This window comes from Coturnix japonica, chromosome 5 (assembly GCF_001577835.2).
Source record: "Coturnix japonica isolate 7356 chromosome 5, Coturnix japonica 2.1, whole genome shotgun sequence".
Taxonomy (NCBI): Eukaryota; Metazoa; Chordata; class Aves; order Galliformes; family Phasianidae; genus Coturnix; species Coturnix japonica.
Genome location: NC_029520.1, coordinates 46,866,997 through 46,887,766, shown reverse-complemented (window position 1 = coordinate 46,887,766; position 20,770 = coordinate 46,866,997). Strand labels below are relative to the sequence as shown.

Genomic DNA, 20,770 nt, shown 5'->3' with positions numbered 1-20,770 from the left:
TGCTAGTCAGCTCCACACATCTAGAATACAAAAATACCCATTTGCTGCAAGAAATACATATTGCTGGTGCCGTTCCTCTGCATGAGAACCTGTACAGAGCTACACTACAGAGTCAGACAGGATCCCAGTTATATTTATTATTGTGTCATTTAATATTGCCATTGTTGCATAGAAGTATGAAGCAGTCGGTGACTGGTGCTGGGTCTTAATGAAGAAGGTAGTGAACCATTAGCTCAGGAATCGGTCTCAGGATTTCAGAGGAGCTGTCTCATCCATTAGGGCCAACCCACCTGACAACACTTCACACTGGGATTTCATAAGAAAATCTTCCAAAGTTCTGCCTACTCAGATAAAAAACATAATGCTTTTAACTTCACAGTAACTAACGCTACCTGAATGTGCCCATGATTAAAGCAATGCACTTAATATTTACAACAGTGTAAATTAATCAAAATCATACTGTTTTTATCAAACACTTGTTTTCTTGCCCTGATAAAAGTAGCATGATGGTGCAAAAGCACGTGAGGAAGCATACTTTGAGAGTAGTGAATAATTTATCTGATTCAAGTGCAGATCAAAGAGCAAAGGCTTTACATGTGGTTCAGATTTTCTTCTGTCTTTTCATGGAAGACTTAGAGTGTGCAATAGAGAGTGCCCTCATTGAATCTGCAGCTGGTACAAAGCTGGAAGCTGTGAGATTGCAGCAAGAGAACAAGGGGCAATGGGGAGACACCAGAACACTGGAAGTTCTATGATAACACAAGGAAGAACATCTTCACTGTCAGCTTGGTGAAGCACTGAAACAGGCTGCCCAGAAAGATTAAGGAGTCTCCCCCTCTGGAGATACACAAGACCCATCTGGAAACCTACCTGTGCACCCTATTGTAGGAGACCTGCTTTAGCAGAGGTTGAACTCAGAGATCCCTTCCTACCCCTATAAGTCTGGGATTCCATAAGATCACACTGGAGACCAAGATGCTTCTTTGCACAGGAGTCAAAATATTGTGTGTTTGCAAAAGGAGGCAAACATCACACCGAGATGGAAGAACAGCCTATAAAATAGAGGAAGATGTCCTTTGCCCTGCTGAACCATTCAGCTGGAGGCTGAGATGAAGAAAATCGAGAAGAGATTCACAAGTACATTATACAGCATTGGAAAACAAGCTCTAGGATGAAAATCTTAAGGGCTGAGGTTGTTTAGTCTAGGAAAAAGAAGACCAGAGGTGCTGTGATAACAGCTACCAAATATGTAAAAGGTTGTTGCAGATAGAAAAGGAGCAGCAAAGTGTATGCTCTGTGCTGGACAGGATGAAACGAAAAGGGCTTGTCTTGTTTATTATCCTGTTTGATCTGATAAACATGCACAGATTTTAAAGCACGGGAGGTTATAATAAGCTCGAAGCTGTGAAAAAAGGCCGGCTTTGCTCCAATATTGCTAACACTAGAGCTGGCTCACAGTCTTATACAGCAACACTTTGTCTGGACTGTGGAGTCCCTTTGTCCTTGGGCACTTTTTAAGAACAGATTTGGCAAAAATATTTCAACGTGAACCCCTTTGAGTTAAACTAACTTTAGTAACGTGCTCAATCTCAGTGCTGTGGGTCCTTTCTGAAGTCTTTTGCCCACTCAAAAACTACTCCTAAGAGTGGATGCTTTTACTATTGCAAGACCAATTAACGATGGTAGCTTTTGATCATATATTGGATAGTTACAGCCAAATGATCAAGTCCTGCGTAAGTAAAGACAATAAGAGGTTTGCCAGAGAAAAGCTCTTATATTTAGCCCTGCACATAAGAACATAAGAAATTGTGCTCAGGGTCTGCATCTGCAGCTGATTTCTAAATGTAAAGGTGATAATTACATTGTGAAACTCCACTACCATTCATGAAAACTTACTTGTTTTTTGTCTTTTAATAACATTTCCCTCTCTGCTGTGGTTACAGTGTCAGAGTTACATACATAAGTTCTCACCAGATATTTAACATAACCTTCTCTGCATGTTTTCATGTTTTGGCCCCAAGGGCTTCCACTGTGTTTCTTGTTCTCGTCAATAGCCACATCCCCAAACTTGCCTTAGAAGCAGCTGTTTTTTCTCCTCAGTTAATTAAAAAGCCCAGTGCTTTATGAGGAAATAATATAGAGTAACAGTACTTGCATGTATCTGTTCTAATTCTGAAGAACTTAAGTGTCCAATGACAGAGGCTTCTGCAACAGAAGCTGTAGAAAGTAAAGCTGATTTTAATATGTGCAGTCAAGTAGTTCTGAGATCTGTTCTCTCAGTTGTGCCATACACTGGAATTTTGCTAACAATTCAGACTGGTTTCTGGCTCTTTTGAGCAGCTGCGAGCCTTTGCTTGTAACCTATTAATAATACATCAGTGACATTTACTTCTGCTTTCCTATCTTCTTTTTGAACTAGAGAGAGAGAGAGATTACGGCCTGCACTGAGACCTTGCTCCTGTGTGCTTCCCCTGGCATGTCTGTCAACTGCAGAGAAACGATCCTCAGACAACTGGATAAACCAGACATTGACACTAACAGAGCATGTGACTGGAGTTAAGGTCAGAGATTAGGAGAGCGTGGGATTGGGGCCTCAACGATTTATGCACAGGGTTCCAAGGGACATAACTACAAAGTTAAAGGTGCATGTTATTTCACATGGTACCAAGCCTTTTATTTCGCTAAATTTAATCTCTTTTCAGTCCCTCCTTCAGAAAAAATAGTTGTCTCATTTGTTAAGTATGTGATTTAAATAAAATACAATTACACATAGGCTAAAGAATCTGATCTCCAGTTCTCTGCCATATCTGATCCTGATGCAGATAAAACAAGATTGTAAAAAATGCCCGATTCTCATCATCCCCTGTACTCAGCACATTTTTCTAAAGTACTGTATAGAATTATATCCAAAGAAATCTACTTTTCACAAGACACTGAAAACTATGACACTTCCATCTAAACAGTGCAGTGAAAATACGTATTCTTGTCTGGTGTTCTTGCTCTTCATAGGGTGGACACATACCTTTAACTCTTACTTTTTGATGTTACTTTATAATACTGTTTTACCGCATACTAAGTTGCTTGTCTGTAGTTACATCAGAAAAGGTTTATTGTTTGAATCTGCAGCTGTACATTAGGTATGCAAAGCAGATAAAATGCAGTACAGCTCGTCAAGACAATATGGGAAACATTCTTTTGGTCAGTTTTCAATATATTTATATGTATTTTTAAAATGCATTTCTAAAGATGAGTAGTTTTGATGGAGGAACTAAAAGAAGGCCAACAACAGGAAGAAGCATTAATATTGCTAATATTTACACTAGAAATACCTCATACCTGGCTCAGCAAAAGCTTTTCTGGATTTACATCAGACTGCTATTTTTCAGCAAGCCATATTATTAAAGTACAGACATAACCACTCAAAGGAATCAGAACTTCAGTCAGAAAAAAGGGAAGGTTGAGGTAACAGTAATACACGACACAGCTTGTTTAGCTCAGTAACAAGGTAGTAGCTTGAAGTTCAAGTCTGTGCTACCTTGTGTTCCTTAAAAGCCTTCAAACAGCTGTTCAGAGCAATACCAGTATATTACCCAACTTTAAGAAAAATGGGAGCAACTTGCTCATTGGGAGTGATATGTTCTCTAGCATTTCTGTCATGATTTCTTCTGCTCATTCATGAGCCCCTGAAAATTGATGTTTTACTAAGCTTTCTGTTTCACAACAGCATCAGCAGTGGCTATATCACTCTTACTCTGTTAGGCCACCCACAGCTAAACACGTAACCTGCTCCTAAATAATAAAAGTCTGGCTAATAAAAAATGAATCATTTTTTCCTAAATACACTGCTCTTTCCATGTTCCGCCTTTAGCCTCTTTGTGTCTTCAACTTTAAGTTCTTTCTTCCTTTTCTCAGACTTTGCAGCTTGCTCCTTCCTTTCTTGGTTTTCCTGCATTCAGATAGAATGACAAATAGAAAATTAAATATGAAGGGTTACAAGAGGAAAAGCCAGCTAGTATACAACGTTTGCAATTAAAAGCTATGCTAAGTAGGCACTGTACACACTTACTATGACATTGCTCAGCTGCTGAATTTTGAGGGTAATTAATACAACTGAGCTTCTTGGTCAATGCCTTCTCCACCTTATGTTACCAGCAAATGTTCTTAGCTTTAACTGCAACAATTCATCTACGGACTGAAATGCATTCTTCTTCATGAGTCTTTTTGTCCACAAGACTCAACATTTGTTTAATTTAATTAGCATTCTAGATATTTATCCCATAGCAACCTTGGTTTTATACTGTTTATACTCAGAAACTTCTACCAGAAATTCCAACCGTGTTAAACAGTAATTCACAGTTTTGCTTCAGGCACCCTTTAAATTTACCCACTATATTTATGCAGTGGTATTCAGCAGCAGCAGAATCCAAACCGTATGGCTGGTACTGAGAGACATCCAACTGTCAGGATGGTATAAATCTTTGGGGATTTTGCAGACAGTTTGGACTATGGTTTTCATAGAACTTTTGGATCCAACATGTTATAATTAATATAGGAAAAACAAGGTTATGGGGACCTTCTCTGGATGCCTAGAAAAGGAGGGGGAAAAAAAGCAGCGTTTCCTTGGCAAAGAAATAGACAGATACATTTGTCCTGAGAAGAAAGTGCTTCTGAAAGAATGATGAAGTTGATGAAGCTTTAGGGTGAGGGTAAAAGCCTTTCATTCTTGTATGCCGCCTCCTCTGTGCCTGCCTGATAAATTCCTGCTGTGCCTTAGCATAATGTCTTAGAGATATGGCAGCTGAGACACTTGGAGATCTACGGGCCCTGGGAGAAGGTCTGCATGTAATATGCCACAAGAAATAAAGGAGACCAGTTCAGGGATAGATACATTGTCTAAGTACTTGAACAGCACACACTGTACTGAACACAAACCAAAACACTTTAGGAAATAAAAATTATGGATTGAGGAAGCCTAAACTGAGTCGTACAGAGAAATTAAAAAGAAAGCCATAGAAATCTGACAAGCAATCTGTTGCCAGTGTTACTTCAACACAAGGAAGTCCACTAAGGCAGAGGAATGAACATCCACAATTCTTTCTCCATCTCCTGGATTACTGAAGACAGCTGTGTGGATGAGATTAAATAAAAAGGGCGTCCCTTTGGATTTACACTTTACGAGATGTCAGATACATATTTGATCTTTGAATTTGAAGATGCTCCATTGACAACTCTATATCCTCACACTATCTAAAGCACATCCTGTTCCAACACCCTACTGAGGAGCAGCTGTTTTGGCTCGGTTATCTGGGAGCACTCAGAACCTATCCCTGCACAGAGCTGTCAGTATGATCTTTGTAATGACTTGAGGACTTCCTAGAGCAGGCTTAGTTTAAATTTTCTTCACCTTTTCCTGAAATTAAACAGCTTCTTTCTTTGAACAGCTGCAAGTGCTAAGAGAAATAATATGTTTTTCCCAGGCCTCCATAATCAGACTGATTCATTCTCCCCACAATTTTACAACTCGCTTCTCAGTGTACCTTCAATTCTGGGTTTTATCTTTGAGCAGGGAGACTATTTTAATTCTATCTCCTTCTTCCTGCCATCTGCTCCTTTTATCTTTTGAGTAGCAGGGGAACATTCAGCCCTGCCTTAAGACCTGCTCCTTTCCATTGTGCCAACTGTGGTGTTTGAAAGACTTCTCCTACCTCCTCCCCCGTTTAAGTACATGGAGATGAAGCAAATAGATTCATATTATCAATTTCCTTTATGTTGCTCTGTTTTTGTTATCTGACTGATAACAAAGAGCTCTCAGGGAAAGAAGTAGCACATTGTTTGAAAATAATAATAAAAAATTTCCAGACTGTCTGGGACACTATCACATTACTCCTGAGCCTGGTGGCAGCACTGCTTTCAAAACTGAAGCCCAGTGTCTCATAGGAGGAGCAGGTTGTAGAAACACGAAGGATACGTTCTCCATCCTTTACCTGCAGACACTACTCAGAAGCTCTTTCACTTTAACCAGAAGCTCTGATTTGCCCTGAAGCACCTCTCACTCTCTCTTGCCCTTCCTTTGCCCAGAACAGACTTGTTGAAGGTAAATCCATCTCTGGGCTCTGCTGAAGTCAGTAAAACACATATATGAAGCCACTGTCACCTGGCATTAATAAATCCTTAGAGGAAGTGCATTAATTCAGATATTGCATAATGAGTATGGTACGCAAACCTTTATGGTAAATCTGCTGTTTTCTTACCCCATAATGCAAGAAACAAGACCCTATGAGCCAATGAAGTGCAAAACAATCCCCTAAGGAATTTGCAGCTTTGTAGTGGATATATAGCTTGTAGGTTTAAGCTAATGCAGTAAAATACCAACATGTAAACGTATTATCCAGTTAGATACTACCTAAGAAAAGTTCTCCATCTATTTCTAAACAGTCACAAATGCAAACCACCTGCAAGGCCTTGAGGAAGAGCTCCCTGAAGGTTTTCATTGTGTTAAATACATCTTCCAAGGACATTTGTTTTCGGTCTTCACAAAGATAGTCAGCTAGTTCTTCTTTCTTCTTTTCGATGTTGGCCAACTCCTCTTGCAGGTCCTTTGAAGCGCTGACACTGCTCTGAGACACAGTTTGCAACACAAGTTATGCATATTATGAAGAAATACATTCTGAGTTGCCCAGATTTGTAGAATCATTGGAAAAGACCATCTAGTCCCTACCCAGTTAATGCAGAGCATGTGCATTTCCCCCAGTTTCATTTGGACCAGAGCAGCTCATTGTATGCTGCCCCTTTTATCATGTAACCAGGCAGAAATTTGGCACAAACTGGGACTTATCTAGGGATACAAAGAACCAGGATTTACCACCTTTTAGTTTTAGTTACATAGGCCTGTTTTGAGAAGTTTCAAAGCTAGGACGTCCGGAAATAAACACATAAAAACACACTGTAAATCTGTTCACTCACTTTTTTTTTCGCTAAGAGCAGTGAGACAAAACATGTTACTGTCCTATATATATTTATAGTTGGATCACACATTTCATTTTTAGCATCTTCCTTTCTTTTGCCCACACGCATAGCTAACTGCTCCCCAGCTGTTCCCCTATCACAGTATCACATTGCAGAATGGGAGAATAAACAGGACTCTTCCTCCACCTCAGTGCAGAGGGAGGTTGTTAGGACCCCTGCCCACTGACCCCTGTGTCCAATGCAAGCTGAATTTTGGAGCCTTTGAGAAGAGATTTAAAGCAATTGGGAAGCAGGATGCAAAGAACACTGTGCCCCCTTTACCTACTTGAACAAATTTTGCGTGCTGTATTTTTAAATCCTCTGTTGACAAAAATAAACGCTTCTCTATTTCCAGCAGTTTCTTCAGATTATCACCTGCCTCAGCCCGCATAGTATCAAAGTGGAACCTGAAAGGCTCACAAAAGGGACAATGAAAATAAAGGGGTGAGTCTTTTGTTTTCATTAAAAAATGATTATAAAAACACCTCTGCAGAAGAATGTAGGATTAGCTGTCTAGTCAAACCCTGCTTAACCAGGTAATTTTCCTCCATGTAAATCCTTTTCTCTGCTGCTCAAATCTGAGAAGGCAGCTGTGCTTCTACCCACACCATCTCCTGGGGCAGCACATGGAAGAACCTCTCTGTTATGGTGTTCAAAAGCCTCCAAAATTTCCAGTCTATTTTTATTCATAGGCAACACACTCATTTTTTGTGCCAGTACTGTCAATACTTAAATGGTTCTTTTCCTTCCTTGCTGTTTTTCTCCATCATCTATTTATAGTCTGAAGTGGTATCTCCCCTCAAAGTTCATTTACCTCACGAGAAGGACCAAACATATTTCAGTGCAAACATGTTCTATACTTCAGATATCCAAATTTGCCAAAAGAATATCACTGATTCACCAAAACCTGATATTATGTAACAAGGTGCATCCAGATATGAACAGCAATAGAAGAGCCCTGTGCAGGATTTGCACTGTAAACACCTTCTCCCAAGGTTGATTAATAAAACAATTTATAAGTTCGTGGGTTTGGCTAAATTTAAGAGCAATTACTTTACAAAAAAGAGCACATTTATTGTATCACTAAGGTTTGGATTCTGATAATAAAAGTATCTCTATTATTGCACAAAGAAAAAAGAAATTTGTGCTTCAAAACAACATCCAACACAAATTCTGCACAGATAACAAGCAAAACCCCTGATACTTCCTGTATTAGCACTTCCTGCATTATCAAATCAAAATACTTTTAACTTATTATTTAGCAGTGACTTAATGTCAGTTCACCCCAGATTTACAAGTTATACTTTACATCTAATTACAAGGAAGATTAAAACACTTTGAGGTTCCTATGAATTCATAACGCGATTAGAACTGTTAATCCTGCTGCTATAAATCTGTGTTTTGATTAGTGCAATTCAGCATGTTCCTCATGTGATTCTTTTGAGCTAACAAATTGAGCTGGTACTAGGTGCAAAAAATCCAGGCTTTTTTCTTTTCACCCACTTTTACTGGAGATAAGTGCTGATATTAAACTCAGGGGTTCCTGAAGTCCCTGCTTGCTAGTAAACTGCCCCATTCTGTTTTCACTCCAGCTCTGCAAGTGTAGTTCTTATGGCTACAAGATATTATCCTTGAAATCAAGTTCACTATTTTCTTAGTTTTATTCCTAAGGCAGTGGTGGAGCATCCAAAAGAAGAATCACACTAAGCACTACATAAAAAGTTGTAACCAGATGGATTTACAAATCTCAGAACTGTTTGATTTTAGAAGGGAAACGCTCTCACACACCAGAGAAGTCCTGTGACCTTATTACACCACCATAAAATGACTCAGCTTGTTGTTAGCTTAAAAGAGGCAATTCATACATGACAAAAACAAATAATGTCCTACCCTGCTGCCTTGGAAACAAAGTCAAGATCTCTGGGAAGCTGCAGCAGGTCTTTGTGGTTTTTTTCAACCTCCTAAAATTGAAGTAAAAAATCATTACCTTCCACGGTTTGTCAAAGAGCAGGAAAGTCTTTCAAGCTGGACAGTATCTGGATTGAATAATGAATGCTTCAGTTTTCCTCCTTATAAGTGCTGGGGTAAGTTTAGCCTTGTTCATTTCTTTCTGTCACAGTTGGCAGCCGTAGGGAGGAAAGAAGATGGGAAAAAAGGGCTCTTAACTGCTCAGTGCTGCTGCTGCAACCATGTGCTGCTACAGCATGCGAGCTGACCTGAGATTTTGTCTTCATAACACTAAAATTAACCTCATCTGACAGATGCATTTGGAAGGCATGTCCCCATGAGAGAGCAGTTGCAGAAGAGAGAGAAAACACAAAGCAGACATGTTAAGCAAACCGGAGGAAGATAGCTAACCCTAGGTTTTCTAAATGTTAATGGGTTTTATCTTTTTTATTTGCCCAGGTAGCGGTGGCAAAGTTTTCATTGTATTTCAGATACAGAGGCTCACCCTTCAGAGTACTGCTGAAATTACAGCCCCTTAGTTTCTGGGGAATTAACAGTAGAGAGTAACAAATACAGAAATCATTTCACAGTTTTGCGGTACCTCCAAAATGTGGTGAAGCAGAGTAATGCGGCTTTGGTTTGCTTTTGTTTCTGTTAGCTTGAGCAAGGTGCTGATTTTAAAACCTCCAGCATCTCCAGTGTGATGCCCCTACAAGATACAGAAAAAAAAAGTTCCTTGTGTTTGTATTTTAGGCTATATCTGGAAATAGAGCAATTAATTAAAATAAAATAAAATCAACCTACTTACATAGTTTAGAAAGTTTCCAACTTTAAGAATCAATTGACAGAAAACTGGCAGTCGGTGACTGGTAAGAAGTGCTGAGGAATAAAAAAGCACATTCTCAGTAAATTAAATGGAGCTGTCTGAAGTTTTCCTTAAATCTGACAGTGGGTTAACAAAAGTCTCATCCAAGATTGTGTAAAGCCACTATTATGAATTTGGAAATCAACCAGTACAGAAATAACTGGACTTAATGGAAGTGGAATGAATAAAGTTTCTGTTTGGTCTCTTCTCTACAAGTATAAGGGAAACCAGTTTTTCCATCAAGTGTGGATGCGTGATCACTGCGGCTGCTTGTAAGGGAGATTCACTAAATGAGACAGTGCTTAAATTGGCTAAGGTTGACAGCCTGCATTTTCAGTACATTTATTCTAGGTTAAGAAAAGCATAGCACTTTTTTTTTTTTTTTTTTATTTTTTAAACAAGTACACTTTTCAGTGAAAGATGATTGATTTCAGAACATGATGAGGTTGAAGTGTATTTTGCACCTAGTTCTGGATCTAAGCCATTTTAATAAATACCATTTTTTTTTTTTTTTTTTTTTTTGCCTCAATGCCATCCTTGGTGAGAGCAATAACTAGAAGCTGTGCATCTAAGCAGCAGAAATTGGGGTTAGAATTAAGTTCTTGGCAGAACTGGAACAGAAATGTTGATCTCTCACAGCACACAGGGACAGAGCGAGACTACAGGGAGCTGCAGGTTGCTATGCAGTAAAGAGCACTCATAACATTGGCTTTAAACAGGCAAGTACAGTCAACTTTTCTATACAAACATTAACTAGAGAGTTGTGGTTGAACTGGAGGTCAGTTAACTGGATCACAGATTGGTTGAGGTTGGAAGGGACCACTTGGGATCATCCAAGTCCAATGCCCTTGGCTTCAGGCAAGATCTAAGAGTTACTTTAAGGCATAACTGTGTTAAAACAAAAACCAAGGCTAATTTTGCATGAAGGGAGTTTCTGAAATGCTGATGAACATCACCAGGGACAACTGTTTTGGAAGCCAGTACTGGCTGTGGTGCATCAACCAGCGTGCAACCAGAATGTATGGAAAGAAAAGTGGGACAAAAATCATTGCTGTGCACAAAAATTCAACCTCTGTTCAAACAAAATCTGGCACTAAAGCATAGGAAATTTCCTTCTTCTTTACTGGCGTCACTGATGGAGAAGAGGCAATGTGTTTTATTCATGTTAACAGAAGCTCCACTTAAAGTAGAGCAGCACAAATTGCCATTCTACTGAGTGAATTCTAAGGGGAAGAATCTGTTGAATTGTTTTGATTGTTCACAACGTTTTCTGCAATTAAAAGGTTAAATTTGATTAGATCATAGCCTATAGAATCATTGGAGCCATTTCTAATAGCATTAATATTAGAAATAGAAGATAAGCTTCCCATGACTGAGAACTACCGTATACACATCTCTGATACACTTACTTTCACAAGCTGTCCTGATGGCTTGTGCTTTTGGCCACAGACACTGCAGAAGAATTTGTGTTTCCTCACAAATCAGCATACATTCAATTCGCAACTGGTAGCTAAAAGAGATCAGCAGGGGGAGAAAAAAGTTAAAAGCTATGCACCTAATGAATCAAATTCAGCAGAGAATAAACCCATTTTAGGCAAAGTGCAGTACCATCATTGTTATGTTCACTTTAATGCTCTGACACAACATACTTCTCACTGAACTGCATTATAAATAAACCAAACACTGAGGCATTTCCAAAACATGCCTCTTTCAGAAAGCAGCGTCGTGCTGAATCTGGCAGTCATTTCCTTGCATAACAAGGCAATAAGTTCTGATGATTCCTGGGCAACACTAGCTAGGATTTTTGTTCATCCTTTTTAATTCCAAAATAGAAATTCCGATGCTATTTCAGTGATGCCCTTTAATGATATTTATGCCTAGCCATGGATTAATGTTGTGGAAGAGCCATAAAGACATTCTCTAAAGTAATTTTAAAGCTAGCTGTAACTTTGGAAAAAAATAAAAGCCACATTTTAACCACTACGTTTTCAAAAAACACAACTCAGGCTATGGGACAGGCAGCTTCTCATATTTATGGAGGCTATTCCTATGATTTACAACAAATCACACTGTTTTTAAGAGGAGCACAAAGATTTCTCTGTATGCATCTCATCTGTCTTCGTTAAAATCAGGGAATTCTGGGAGGTGGTTAAAGCACAAGCAATGCTGTGATTCACCCCTGGGTTTGTGGGATCCCTTTTGTATACTGGAGTTTCTGGAACAGAGATGGAGTGAGTAAGAGCCTGGTGGCTGTGTTCCGTTTGCAGCTTTGTTTGCAGGCATTAATAGCACAACAGTCAGGAGTTTTCTCAGTAGCTTATTAATACCAAGGTTAATTTAACACTAGTTTGCCTAATGTTTGGCCTTTGGGAAGGAAAAGTTTCTACAGCTAGCTGTTGAGTTGGCAGTCAGGTGATTTATTGTGAGGACTGACTGTTAGAAACATCCCTCTAGTACAGGAAAGAGAGGTGTTGATTCTTAAAAGTCAAACTCAAGTACTGAAAACAAAGACAATTTTGCTTACCTAGGAACTTCCAAGAGATGGAGATAAAACTGGTCTGCGTTTGCGAGTTCTGACCTTTCTTCTTTGCAAGATTTCAGTTTGTTTATCTAACAACGAATGAAACAGCAAAAAACCACAGAGTTATTTCTGGTGCCTAATGCAAAAACAAAAGTCACAACTTCTTGCTCTACCAGTGAAAATATTTCAAGCTAAGTATCAAGCACACCCAGCTCTGTCATGATAGCAGACTTAGTAGATACCTCATGGCTTTCAGGCAGCAGTTTAAGTAGCTGTTTCAGTATCCCAGCATCAAACCTGGATCTGTCCCCTTTCTGAATCATGCTAACAATCTCTTCATTGGAGCTGTGGAAAAGAGAGATGCTGTGAGCAGAAGAGACATCGAAGCCTGAAGGAAATTTTCTAACCATTTAGATGTGCTCTCTGAACTTTCTTCTTCTTCAAGCAGCAAACCCAGAGGGCTCTCCTCTTACTGCATCCAATATCACTGAGAAGAGATTTACTCTTGAATCCTTCACTGCTTCCAGCAAAGCCCAGGCTAAAAACTGATATCTCTCCTCCTGCTGAAAGATAGTTATGAATATCTCAGAGATCCTTACTCCAAATCTTTGCCTGTAACTTTGGCAGACAACATGTATTTCAAATGAGTCCAGACTACTTTGCTCAGGGCTCAGGAGAGCTCAGCTTTTGGCTGTAGGGCAGCCCCATCTGTCACGATAGGGCTCAGCTTGCTGAACCCACAGCCACTAACTGCCCTCAGGAGAGCTTCACAACTATCCAGGGAATCATGCAGAAAAAAGAAATAGCAACTGGGTTAGGTTATTCACAGTTCTTCCCCACTGGGAAGAAGGATTTGTAATGGAAAAAGAATTTGAAAAAAAATCCCTCAGACCAGCTGTGGTTTATTCTTAACATAAAGGCTGAATTTATTTTAGAAGGACTTCTAACATGGGCTGTTGCACAAAAAGGCAAGCATCCATTGCCTTCATCCTGCAGTATCTCAGGCCATCTGAAAGTAATTCTATTTTGCTAGAAACTAACACAGATTCCTTTCTTCTGCTTCTTTTCATTCCAGTGTGAAGCCTGTGACTCACCAGATTTCCGTTTGCTTTATTATAGAAACTCTTTTCTATTAATAGAAAAACTAAATAAAAATTGCGAATGATTTTTGGACCTGAACTTCTCAAGATGTCTCTTTCCAAGTTACTTAATTTTTAATGTCCAGTCAGGGATCCTGACTTCTTGCTAAGAAAAGATGGTGTTTATAAAATATTAACTGAAATAAATTTAACAGGAGTATCAGAAACATACATACACACGTCAAACAAATACACTTATCTCCAACCTTACCACTTAAATTGCTTCAGAAATATATTCAGGAGGAGGCTCTTCCTTGGATTAATGAATGTGACCTGACAAGAGATAAAAGAAACATGCAGTCATCTGCCTTAATTTTAACAGTAACTTTAGAGCTTCTCTCGTCTGTTGGGCTGAGTTAACTATTCTCTAGCAATAACATTATCATCACTCATCATTAATTGAACAATTTAACAAATCACAAAAGTATATGCAGTAACATTTGAGAGAGGCAAAGGCATAGAGAAGGGAACGGATCTGTCTAGAATAATGCATTTGTTAAGAATTAGTACTGTAATTCCCAAGTTCTTCCATTCTAAAGGTAAGCAATGTACTCAGAGTTACTGCAACATATGTGATCTGGACCTCTCCTGTTTCTGTTTCAAGGCAGTTGTAGGCAAAGTAGAAAGGCTGGGATGTTCTGGTATATCTCGTTATAGAAGAGTGCCAACAATAAAGGGTGAATAAGCTTTTCACTTTTGCCAAGCTGTACAAATAAATGAGCAGTCCAGGTACCTCTTTTGACTTCTTTGTTGGTCTTGTCTGCTTTGGTTTTGTTGGTGAGGCACAGAAAAGTAGCTCCAGGCTTGCATAGTCAGGTTCTACAAGCTCCTTGTTGTCACTTGGTGCCACAGCCCACATGGAGCGGCTTTCTAAAAGAGATCAAGGATTCAAGATGGACTAACAGAGAGGAAGGAGTGCTTCCAAGGCACTGTGATAAGCATAGAAATAAAACACTTCCAAAGGTGAACTAAACGTGACCCTGAAGGTATTTAAGCAATGAGTGGACATGGCACTGAGGGATGTAGTTCTGTGATGGGACTTTGGAGGTCATGGATGGATGGATTTGGTGATCTTGAAGGTCTTTTCCAACCTAGATCATTCTATGACACTCGTCAGTCCTGATCTACTGTTAATTATTGAAGAGTGGCACACACCAAAAGACAGCCTCCCAAATGTTTGAAGGATAATTAAATCTGGAAGACTATCTCCACATGTGATTCACCAAAGTGAAGGCAGCAGCTCAACTCAATGGCCTGCTCTAAATTCTCCTTACTACTACTGATGGACTACACAATGCAGAACCGTGAGAGCCAAACAGGGGATGTTGCATCCAGACAAATAAAATTAAATATCTCTGGACAGAAAATAAAAAAACTCTGAAACCTTGTGTTATTACCAGGATCATTAGAAGCCACCTGAATAACACATAGCACTTCAAAGTACAAACTTATCTGCAGCGCTGGAATCTTGAACAAAGGGTCTCACCTCCATTTTCTTCAGGAGAGATTGCAATAATGCAACTGAAGACATTAGAGTTGAGCCTGAATTTGGATCATGAACTAGGGAAGAAGCCTCGAGCCCAAACTGTTTTTAGCGTGTGCATTTCTGTATTTTATCATAGAGGTAAAAACTTGCTGCTCTGATTTCCCCCTTTCTTTGCAATAGGCACAATGGAGAACTCTCACAAGATGTATTATAAGTTCTAAAAGCTGCAGCATAATAGGAAACCGAGGGGGGGAAGGACTGAGGTTGACCAGTAGGACCACTTGTACAACCTGACTTACTGAGCCAAGGCCCAACATTAACATCAGCCTGGTGGTTACAGATAGGCACGTACGTCTCACCACGTCAGAGGGGAGCTTCTGCCAGTGAAACACCTTCATCCTTAGCTTCGGTGTCTTCTTAGGGCAGGGTTGCTCAATGTATCCACAAGTGAAATGGCTGCACTCGGGGTTACTGCACAGCTGGTGAGGTGGAAGTGATGGTGCATTTATGCCAGGCACGAGGAGGGGTGCAGGAGGAATTTTACACCTAGGAGGAAGGGATGGAGGTGGTGGAAGCAATGGTAGCAGAGCTGGCATAGCTGGCTGCCCTTGGGAGGGCGAGGAGACACCTTGCTTGGGTGACGATGTGTTCCCTGAACATTGTCGAGGCTTCTTGGAAAGGCTGATTTTTGGAGAAAGAATCAAGTCTACACTGGGATTCTCCATTTCCAAGTCCACATCAACCTGAATGCATTTGTTCACCTTCTCAACAGATCTTCTGAGTTGTGACTTGTGGTTATTCAGGCACTGTGTGCTTGTTAGCAGGTTCTTCGCGCTGTCCTTTGGTTCCATACTGCTGCCCTATGAGACAAGGAGGAAATACAATAATTAACAAGGTTCCCCACAGCTCTTGGTTATTGCAAATTCCTACAGAAAGACAGAGAATTAGCAGTCACCTTCCCATCAAGATAAACAGCAATTTTTTTAAACACAAGCAGCATTTCACAGTTGTTTCAGCTCTGTTAGTCAGTAGCAAGACAGTACATTCAAACATAAGGTTCTTTGGGATCTTTTGATCCTTCTGCTTTCTTGTTCTGACATAGAAAGATAGGAAGAGCAAGTGCTATCAGCAGTATAAATCCCTACCTGATTGCTTTTTTGCCCCTGTTGCTTGGCCATTCAATGGAGTTTCTCTTTCAAAGAGGGAAATGAATTCCTCCTGCAGGTGCTGTGCTGTACACAGGGGACTTCTCAGACAGCAGAGACACAGTCACTTACTCCTAAGAAACCACATTACCACAGCTTAGAAAGACTGTAGAAGGGTGGGGATTTTGAGAGAAACATTAGCCTAATAAATTAAACAAGCTGCAGCTGGGGAGAACTCAGGCTGAGCTGCTTTGAGGCTTGTGACCTCTCAGGGAAATGACTGGTAAGTGTAGAAATAAATACTACTGTCTTGTTTTACCCTTTAACCACATTTTAACCTAGGATAACTTTTATGTTTACCCTGAAGTTACAGAGTTTCTCTCAAGGCTTCTTGTAAAAGTCTATACAGAAGTCTTTACTTATGTGAATGCCTGCTTTTAAACATGGAACTGGACCTGCTAGGAACACTTCCTGGTTCGTGGTCTTATTTTCTTGACTGAATTATTCTTTCTTTTGCTAACAGTTGTGTCCTTTATGCCTAAATAGCGTCCTAGGATACTTACACTTAAGTAGCTGTAGTTGCCTTGTGATTTCTCTCTTAATTTCTGTGGTAATATCTATCAGTGTTGGTAGAAACACCTCATGTTGATAAGGGAGTGACAAGCAAACCATCAGTGTTACAGAAGCAACACAGTGAGAGACAGTGTATAGAAGGAAGCTGAGTCCTCTGTTACCCCAGTCCTTGTGCAAGTCTTTAACAAAACAGTGTCCATGATTCTGATAGAGTCAGCTGGATAAACACTTCCAATTTTATGTTTAGCACAGGATCAATTGGGAAAACACCATGTTTATAATCCCAAAGGACTAGATTAACAATTATGAATGAACATTTTTCTTCCTGGCCCAGCAATTCTAAGTAATGACTTTTACAGACAAAACTCTTTAAGGGAGCTGCATTAAAACCTACGATTGAAGCATCTCTATTCTAGAGTGCTACTCTGAAGCATCTCCCATGATTTGAAATAGTTTGTCTTGAAAACCTAGCAATTTGTACTGGTGATAGTGTCCGGTCCTAATGACAGCTTTGGTAAAACTGTGAACCACTGAATCCAGTTCATAAGGAAGATACAAATCTTTCATTTTTAATTTTTAATCATAATTTGGTGATAAACTATTTACACTAAGAAGCATTAAATATTAACTGGAAAATAACCCTTGATTTACGTGTGAAATGGGAGGTTGATAAAATAGCTAAGCCAAAGAGGTATAATAGAAAATGAGAATTAACTTGAAATAATTTGTAGTTGCTATCCATAATTATTATTTTTTTTTTGCCCCAATAAGCACTAACACTTTCCCAAAAGCAAAGCAGGATTACTTTTAATTTATGTAAACGACTTAATATATTCCCCTTATGGCCTCACTATCTTTCTGCTGAACTTGTGCAGATGTTCGTTATAACATTAGTGGGATGAGGGAGAGATTTGGCGCTATGAAAGAACCCAGTGAGGAACTACCTGCTTTCTGCCAGAAATATTGAGAATAAAATGAGCTGACAGAAAATCTGATTAGAAATAATGCAGTTAAAATTCTGCTGCCTATTTATATTAAGTCATTAGAAGAATCAGTAAAACACCACCAATTAGGAAGGTTTTTTTCCTTATAACTAGACCCCTCTAAGTCATGGCAGGCATTGTTTAAAGGAAGGTTTTGCTTTATAAAATAGAAATATTACACAAGAAACAAGAAGTATGCTTTGAATGATGAATAGGCTTATAATAGTGTAATAAAAGATTATGTTTTTGAGGCTAGAGAAATTCCTACTGTTTGGAAGATCAGAGCTTTAGTATAGCTTCAAGGCAGCTATATCTTATGTTGCCAATACTGTTCAAATGAGCTCATAGGTATAAAGAAATTTTACCATCTCACACAAATATATGCACACACATCAATGTGACCAGCTATGGACTGGCTTTCTCCTGAAAGCTATGAAAGCAAGGTGATTGCCAGATACCATTTAGGCAAGGCAGGGAGTGGAGACAAATTTGATTCACCGTTTCAATTCTGATGATCCAGTTGAAATCAATTAATTTACAATTAACTTTGAAGTTGTTTTCAGTACTTTGTATGAGGACTACCACAATATAGACTCCCATTTCTGTTTGCTTACTGGTGCACTGAAAACGTGCATGCTTCTTATTTAGGCTGGAAAGATGAGTTATGCTTTGATAGTCTAGGATATAAGCTCTTAAGTTTGATCCAAACTTAACCTCTTTACTTAACCTCTGTCTTGGGCCACGTGAGTGCTCTCATTTTTTTTCATTTTCAGTGTTGCTGATGAGCTGATATGGGGCTATGTTATCAGCTAAGGGTCAATTTTCTTTCTAGCTAGAAGTTCTCTTATTAGTCACTGTTATGGTAGAAGTGGAGATTCCAAGAAGCACTTCACAAAACACGGTATTTCCCTTTGTAACTTATTCCCAATTTGAATGTAATTTGAAGTTGATTAAAAAGACTATGTCTACGGGCTTTCAAGGTAACTACCAAAAGTATACACACAGAGTCAATTTGTGTAGTGTGAAATAATTGTAGTGTGAAATGCTGTTTGCTGAATAGTTAAAAGTGAGCTATATCTCAGCCAGGAATAGCACTAATCACTCAGTAATGCAAGACTGAGGTCCTTCACTAGTACAGTGATGTTCATTGCCTCTGTCTTCTCCAACTTCATTTCAGGTCTTACAATTATATTGTTCCTTTTGAATTTGTTGTAACTACAAACATGTTCTGATGTTACTGATTTTTTTTTTTAATGTATTATTACAATTATTTCTTTTGTTATATTGTTAATCAATTATTGCTTCTGTTTTACAAATGGGGAAACTGTAGTAGAGAGATGACTTGTCTGTGGCCATGGCTGCCAAGTCTCTGTGCTTGATGTTTGTAGGCTCAATCCTAGTGATGGAGTTAACAAAAACTTCTTTATGAGAACTGGCTGTGCTTCTTGGCAGCTGGCAGAAAGATAGGAACCTTGGGATCTGCTCTGCTGTAGGTGGAGCCTGGGCTAGCAGCAGCTGTGGATGGCTAACACTGAGTGAGATGGGTCATTGGGACAGAGCAGTGAGGCATTTCAACCAAGGAACCACGCAATAAGGTGTGAAAGTTGTGAAGGTAGGAGAAGATGTATTGTAGGACTAACTGAGGACTTGGTGGTAAGTAGGGATGAACTTCTCAAAATGAAAGGGAATTTCAACAGTTGCTTTAGTTGGGGCTTATACGTGTGAAGGGATTATTGGCAGGAAATAATAGCTTTAGTAGTTTGCTGGATTTGGGATAGGTCATGGTTTGGAAGAGGTTACTGTATTAGCTGTCATTTGATCTAGGTGAGGTTATGCAGATTTCAGGTAGAATTTGTCTTGTGGAGCTCAGGACATCTTTTCTATCCTCTAGACCTCTGGAAGCAAATTGAGCAGCTGAAAGTACCTGGAGGCAAAAAAGTTCTTCAATTCTTTTCTTCCTAGGGTCCTTATTAAGGTGATATTTTAGAGAAACAAAGCATTTATACCTATAGAATCTGAGATTCAGATGGATTTGAGCACTGCCAATGCAATGAGTATACTGTTATTTTAGGGGCATATCTTTTTGAACATCATCATACTGTTTCACCAAAGAGAATTAAGTATAAACCTGAGTTTCTAGAATCCTGTCTCTTCTTTTTTTCCTCTGAACTACTCATAAATCAGGAAAATTACAAATATTTGTTGGGAAGTACGTTGGACATCATTTGTCCAAGCTCTCATTCAGAGAGCAACTGTCACCACCACCACTAGAGATCAGCTCAGCTCTAGTTTTGTCTGGCTGAGCCATATAAACCTTGAAGAATGGAGATTGAGATGTGGTAGTATATATAGGAAAGGCCACAAAGGATGGCTCTTGAATATTGAGTGCTTTACTGGGTTTTAATTACAAAATAGACTTCTGGATTTCGAAGGATTACAGCAGCATATGCAGATTTTTCATCCTTTTGCCTGTGCTGCCTTTTTTCCCCCTCTACTCTCCATCTATTTTGACTGCTGAATTTGGTAATTACTTGTCACCAAACCATGGCTGAACTCGCTGCAGATTATGAAGCTGTTTAAGTGCTAAACAAGCACATCAGGTTCTGCATGCCGAGAGCTAATCATACCAACTGTAACTGTGATGTAGGTGTCAAAAGTAAAGTGTTGATGCTAGAAGAAATCCTGCTTTGACAGTCTGGGAGTCTATCAAAACTGACTTGATAGGAGCTGACTCACAAGCGATTTTGCTGACTGAGTAATGTAGGCTGAGTCTGCTTGAGGTCTCCATTAGAGAAGAGCAGAGCTCCTGTTAATTCCTGCTGCCGCATGGCTCTGTACGAATTGTATGAATGTTGGGGATGGTTCATGACTGTATTTGCTTTCAGTAGAATTAGGTGAATAGAGCTCTCTGACTGTTTTGTTACCTCGCATTTCATTATTATCTCTGCTGCCATATTTATAGATAGAGTGAGCTAGGACGGGTACAGTGCTGGTTATATTAAAAACCAGTAAGCTTGTATACACGGTAAGCTTGTCTATCAAAACTTGTAGGCATGAAAAATTCTGGTGAATAATAACTTCCATAAAATAAAAGAGACATGTCAAG

The 20,770-nt window shown here is 39.3% G+C and overlaps 1 protein-coding gene across 2 annotated transcripts; it reads right to left on the bottom strand.

Annotated features, from left to right (window-relative positions):
• Positions 1–2,649: 2,649 nt before the first annotated feature.
• Positions 2,650–17,666, bottom strand: LOC107315292 (inverted formin-2-like). Of its 2 annotated transcripts, none has more exons than XM_015865472.2 (13): positions 16,109–17,666; positions 15,316–15,823; positions 14,211–14,347; positions 13,689–13,750; positions 12,581–12,683; positions 12,342–12,427; positions 11,227–11,327; positions 9,761–9,831; positions 9,554–9,661; positions 8,896–8,966; positions 7,292–7,412; positions 6,450–6,617; positions 2,650–3,946 (listed from the first exon to the last, which is right to left on the bottom strand). In XM_015865472.2, the coding sequence occupies exons 1-13, from the start codon at positions 16,139–16,141 to the stop codon at positions 3,824–3,826; spliced, it is 1,692 nt and encodes a 563-aa protein (XP_015720958.1). In that variant the 5' UTR covers positions 16,142–17,666; the 3' UTR covers positions 2,650–3,823. The 2 variants fall into 2 exon arrangements, with proteins under 2 accessions (XP_015720958.1, XP_015720960.1); XM_015865474.2 differs by having other exon boundaries at positions 6,453–6,617; positions 16,109–17,661.
• Positions 17,667–20,770: the final 3,104 nt, after the last annotated feature.

Excerpts from the sequence above, each read along its gene's own strand:
- LOC107315292 (XM_015865472.2), bottom strand. The coding sequence starts at position 16,141 with ATGGCCAAGCAACAGGGGCAAAAAAGCAATCAG. Across the intron at positions 9,662-9,760 it reads TTGGAAACTTTCTAAACTAT|GGGCATCACACTGGAGATGC; the intron begins GTAAGTAGGTTG and ends TGTATCTTGTAG. Across the intron at positions 7,413-8,895 it reads TTTGTTTCCAAGGCAGCAGG|GTTCCACTTTGATACTATGC; the intron begins GTAGGACATTAT and ends TGAGCCTTTCAG.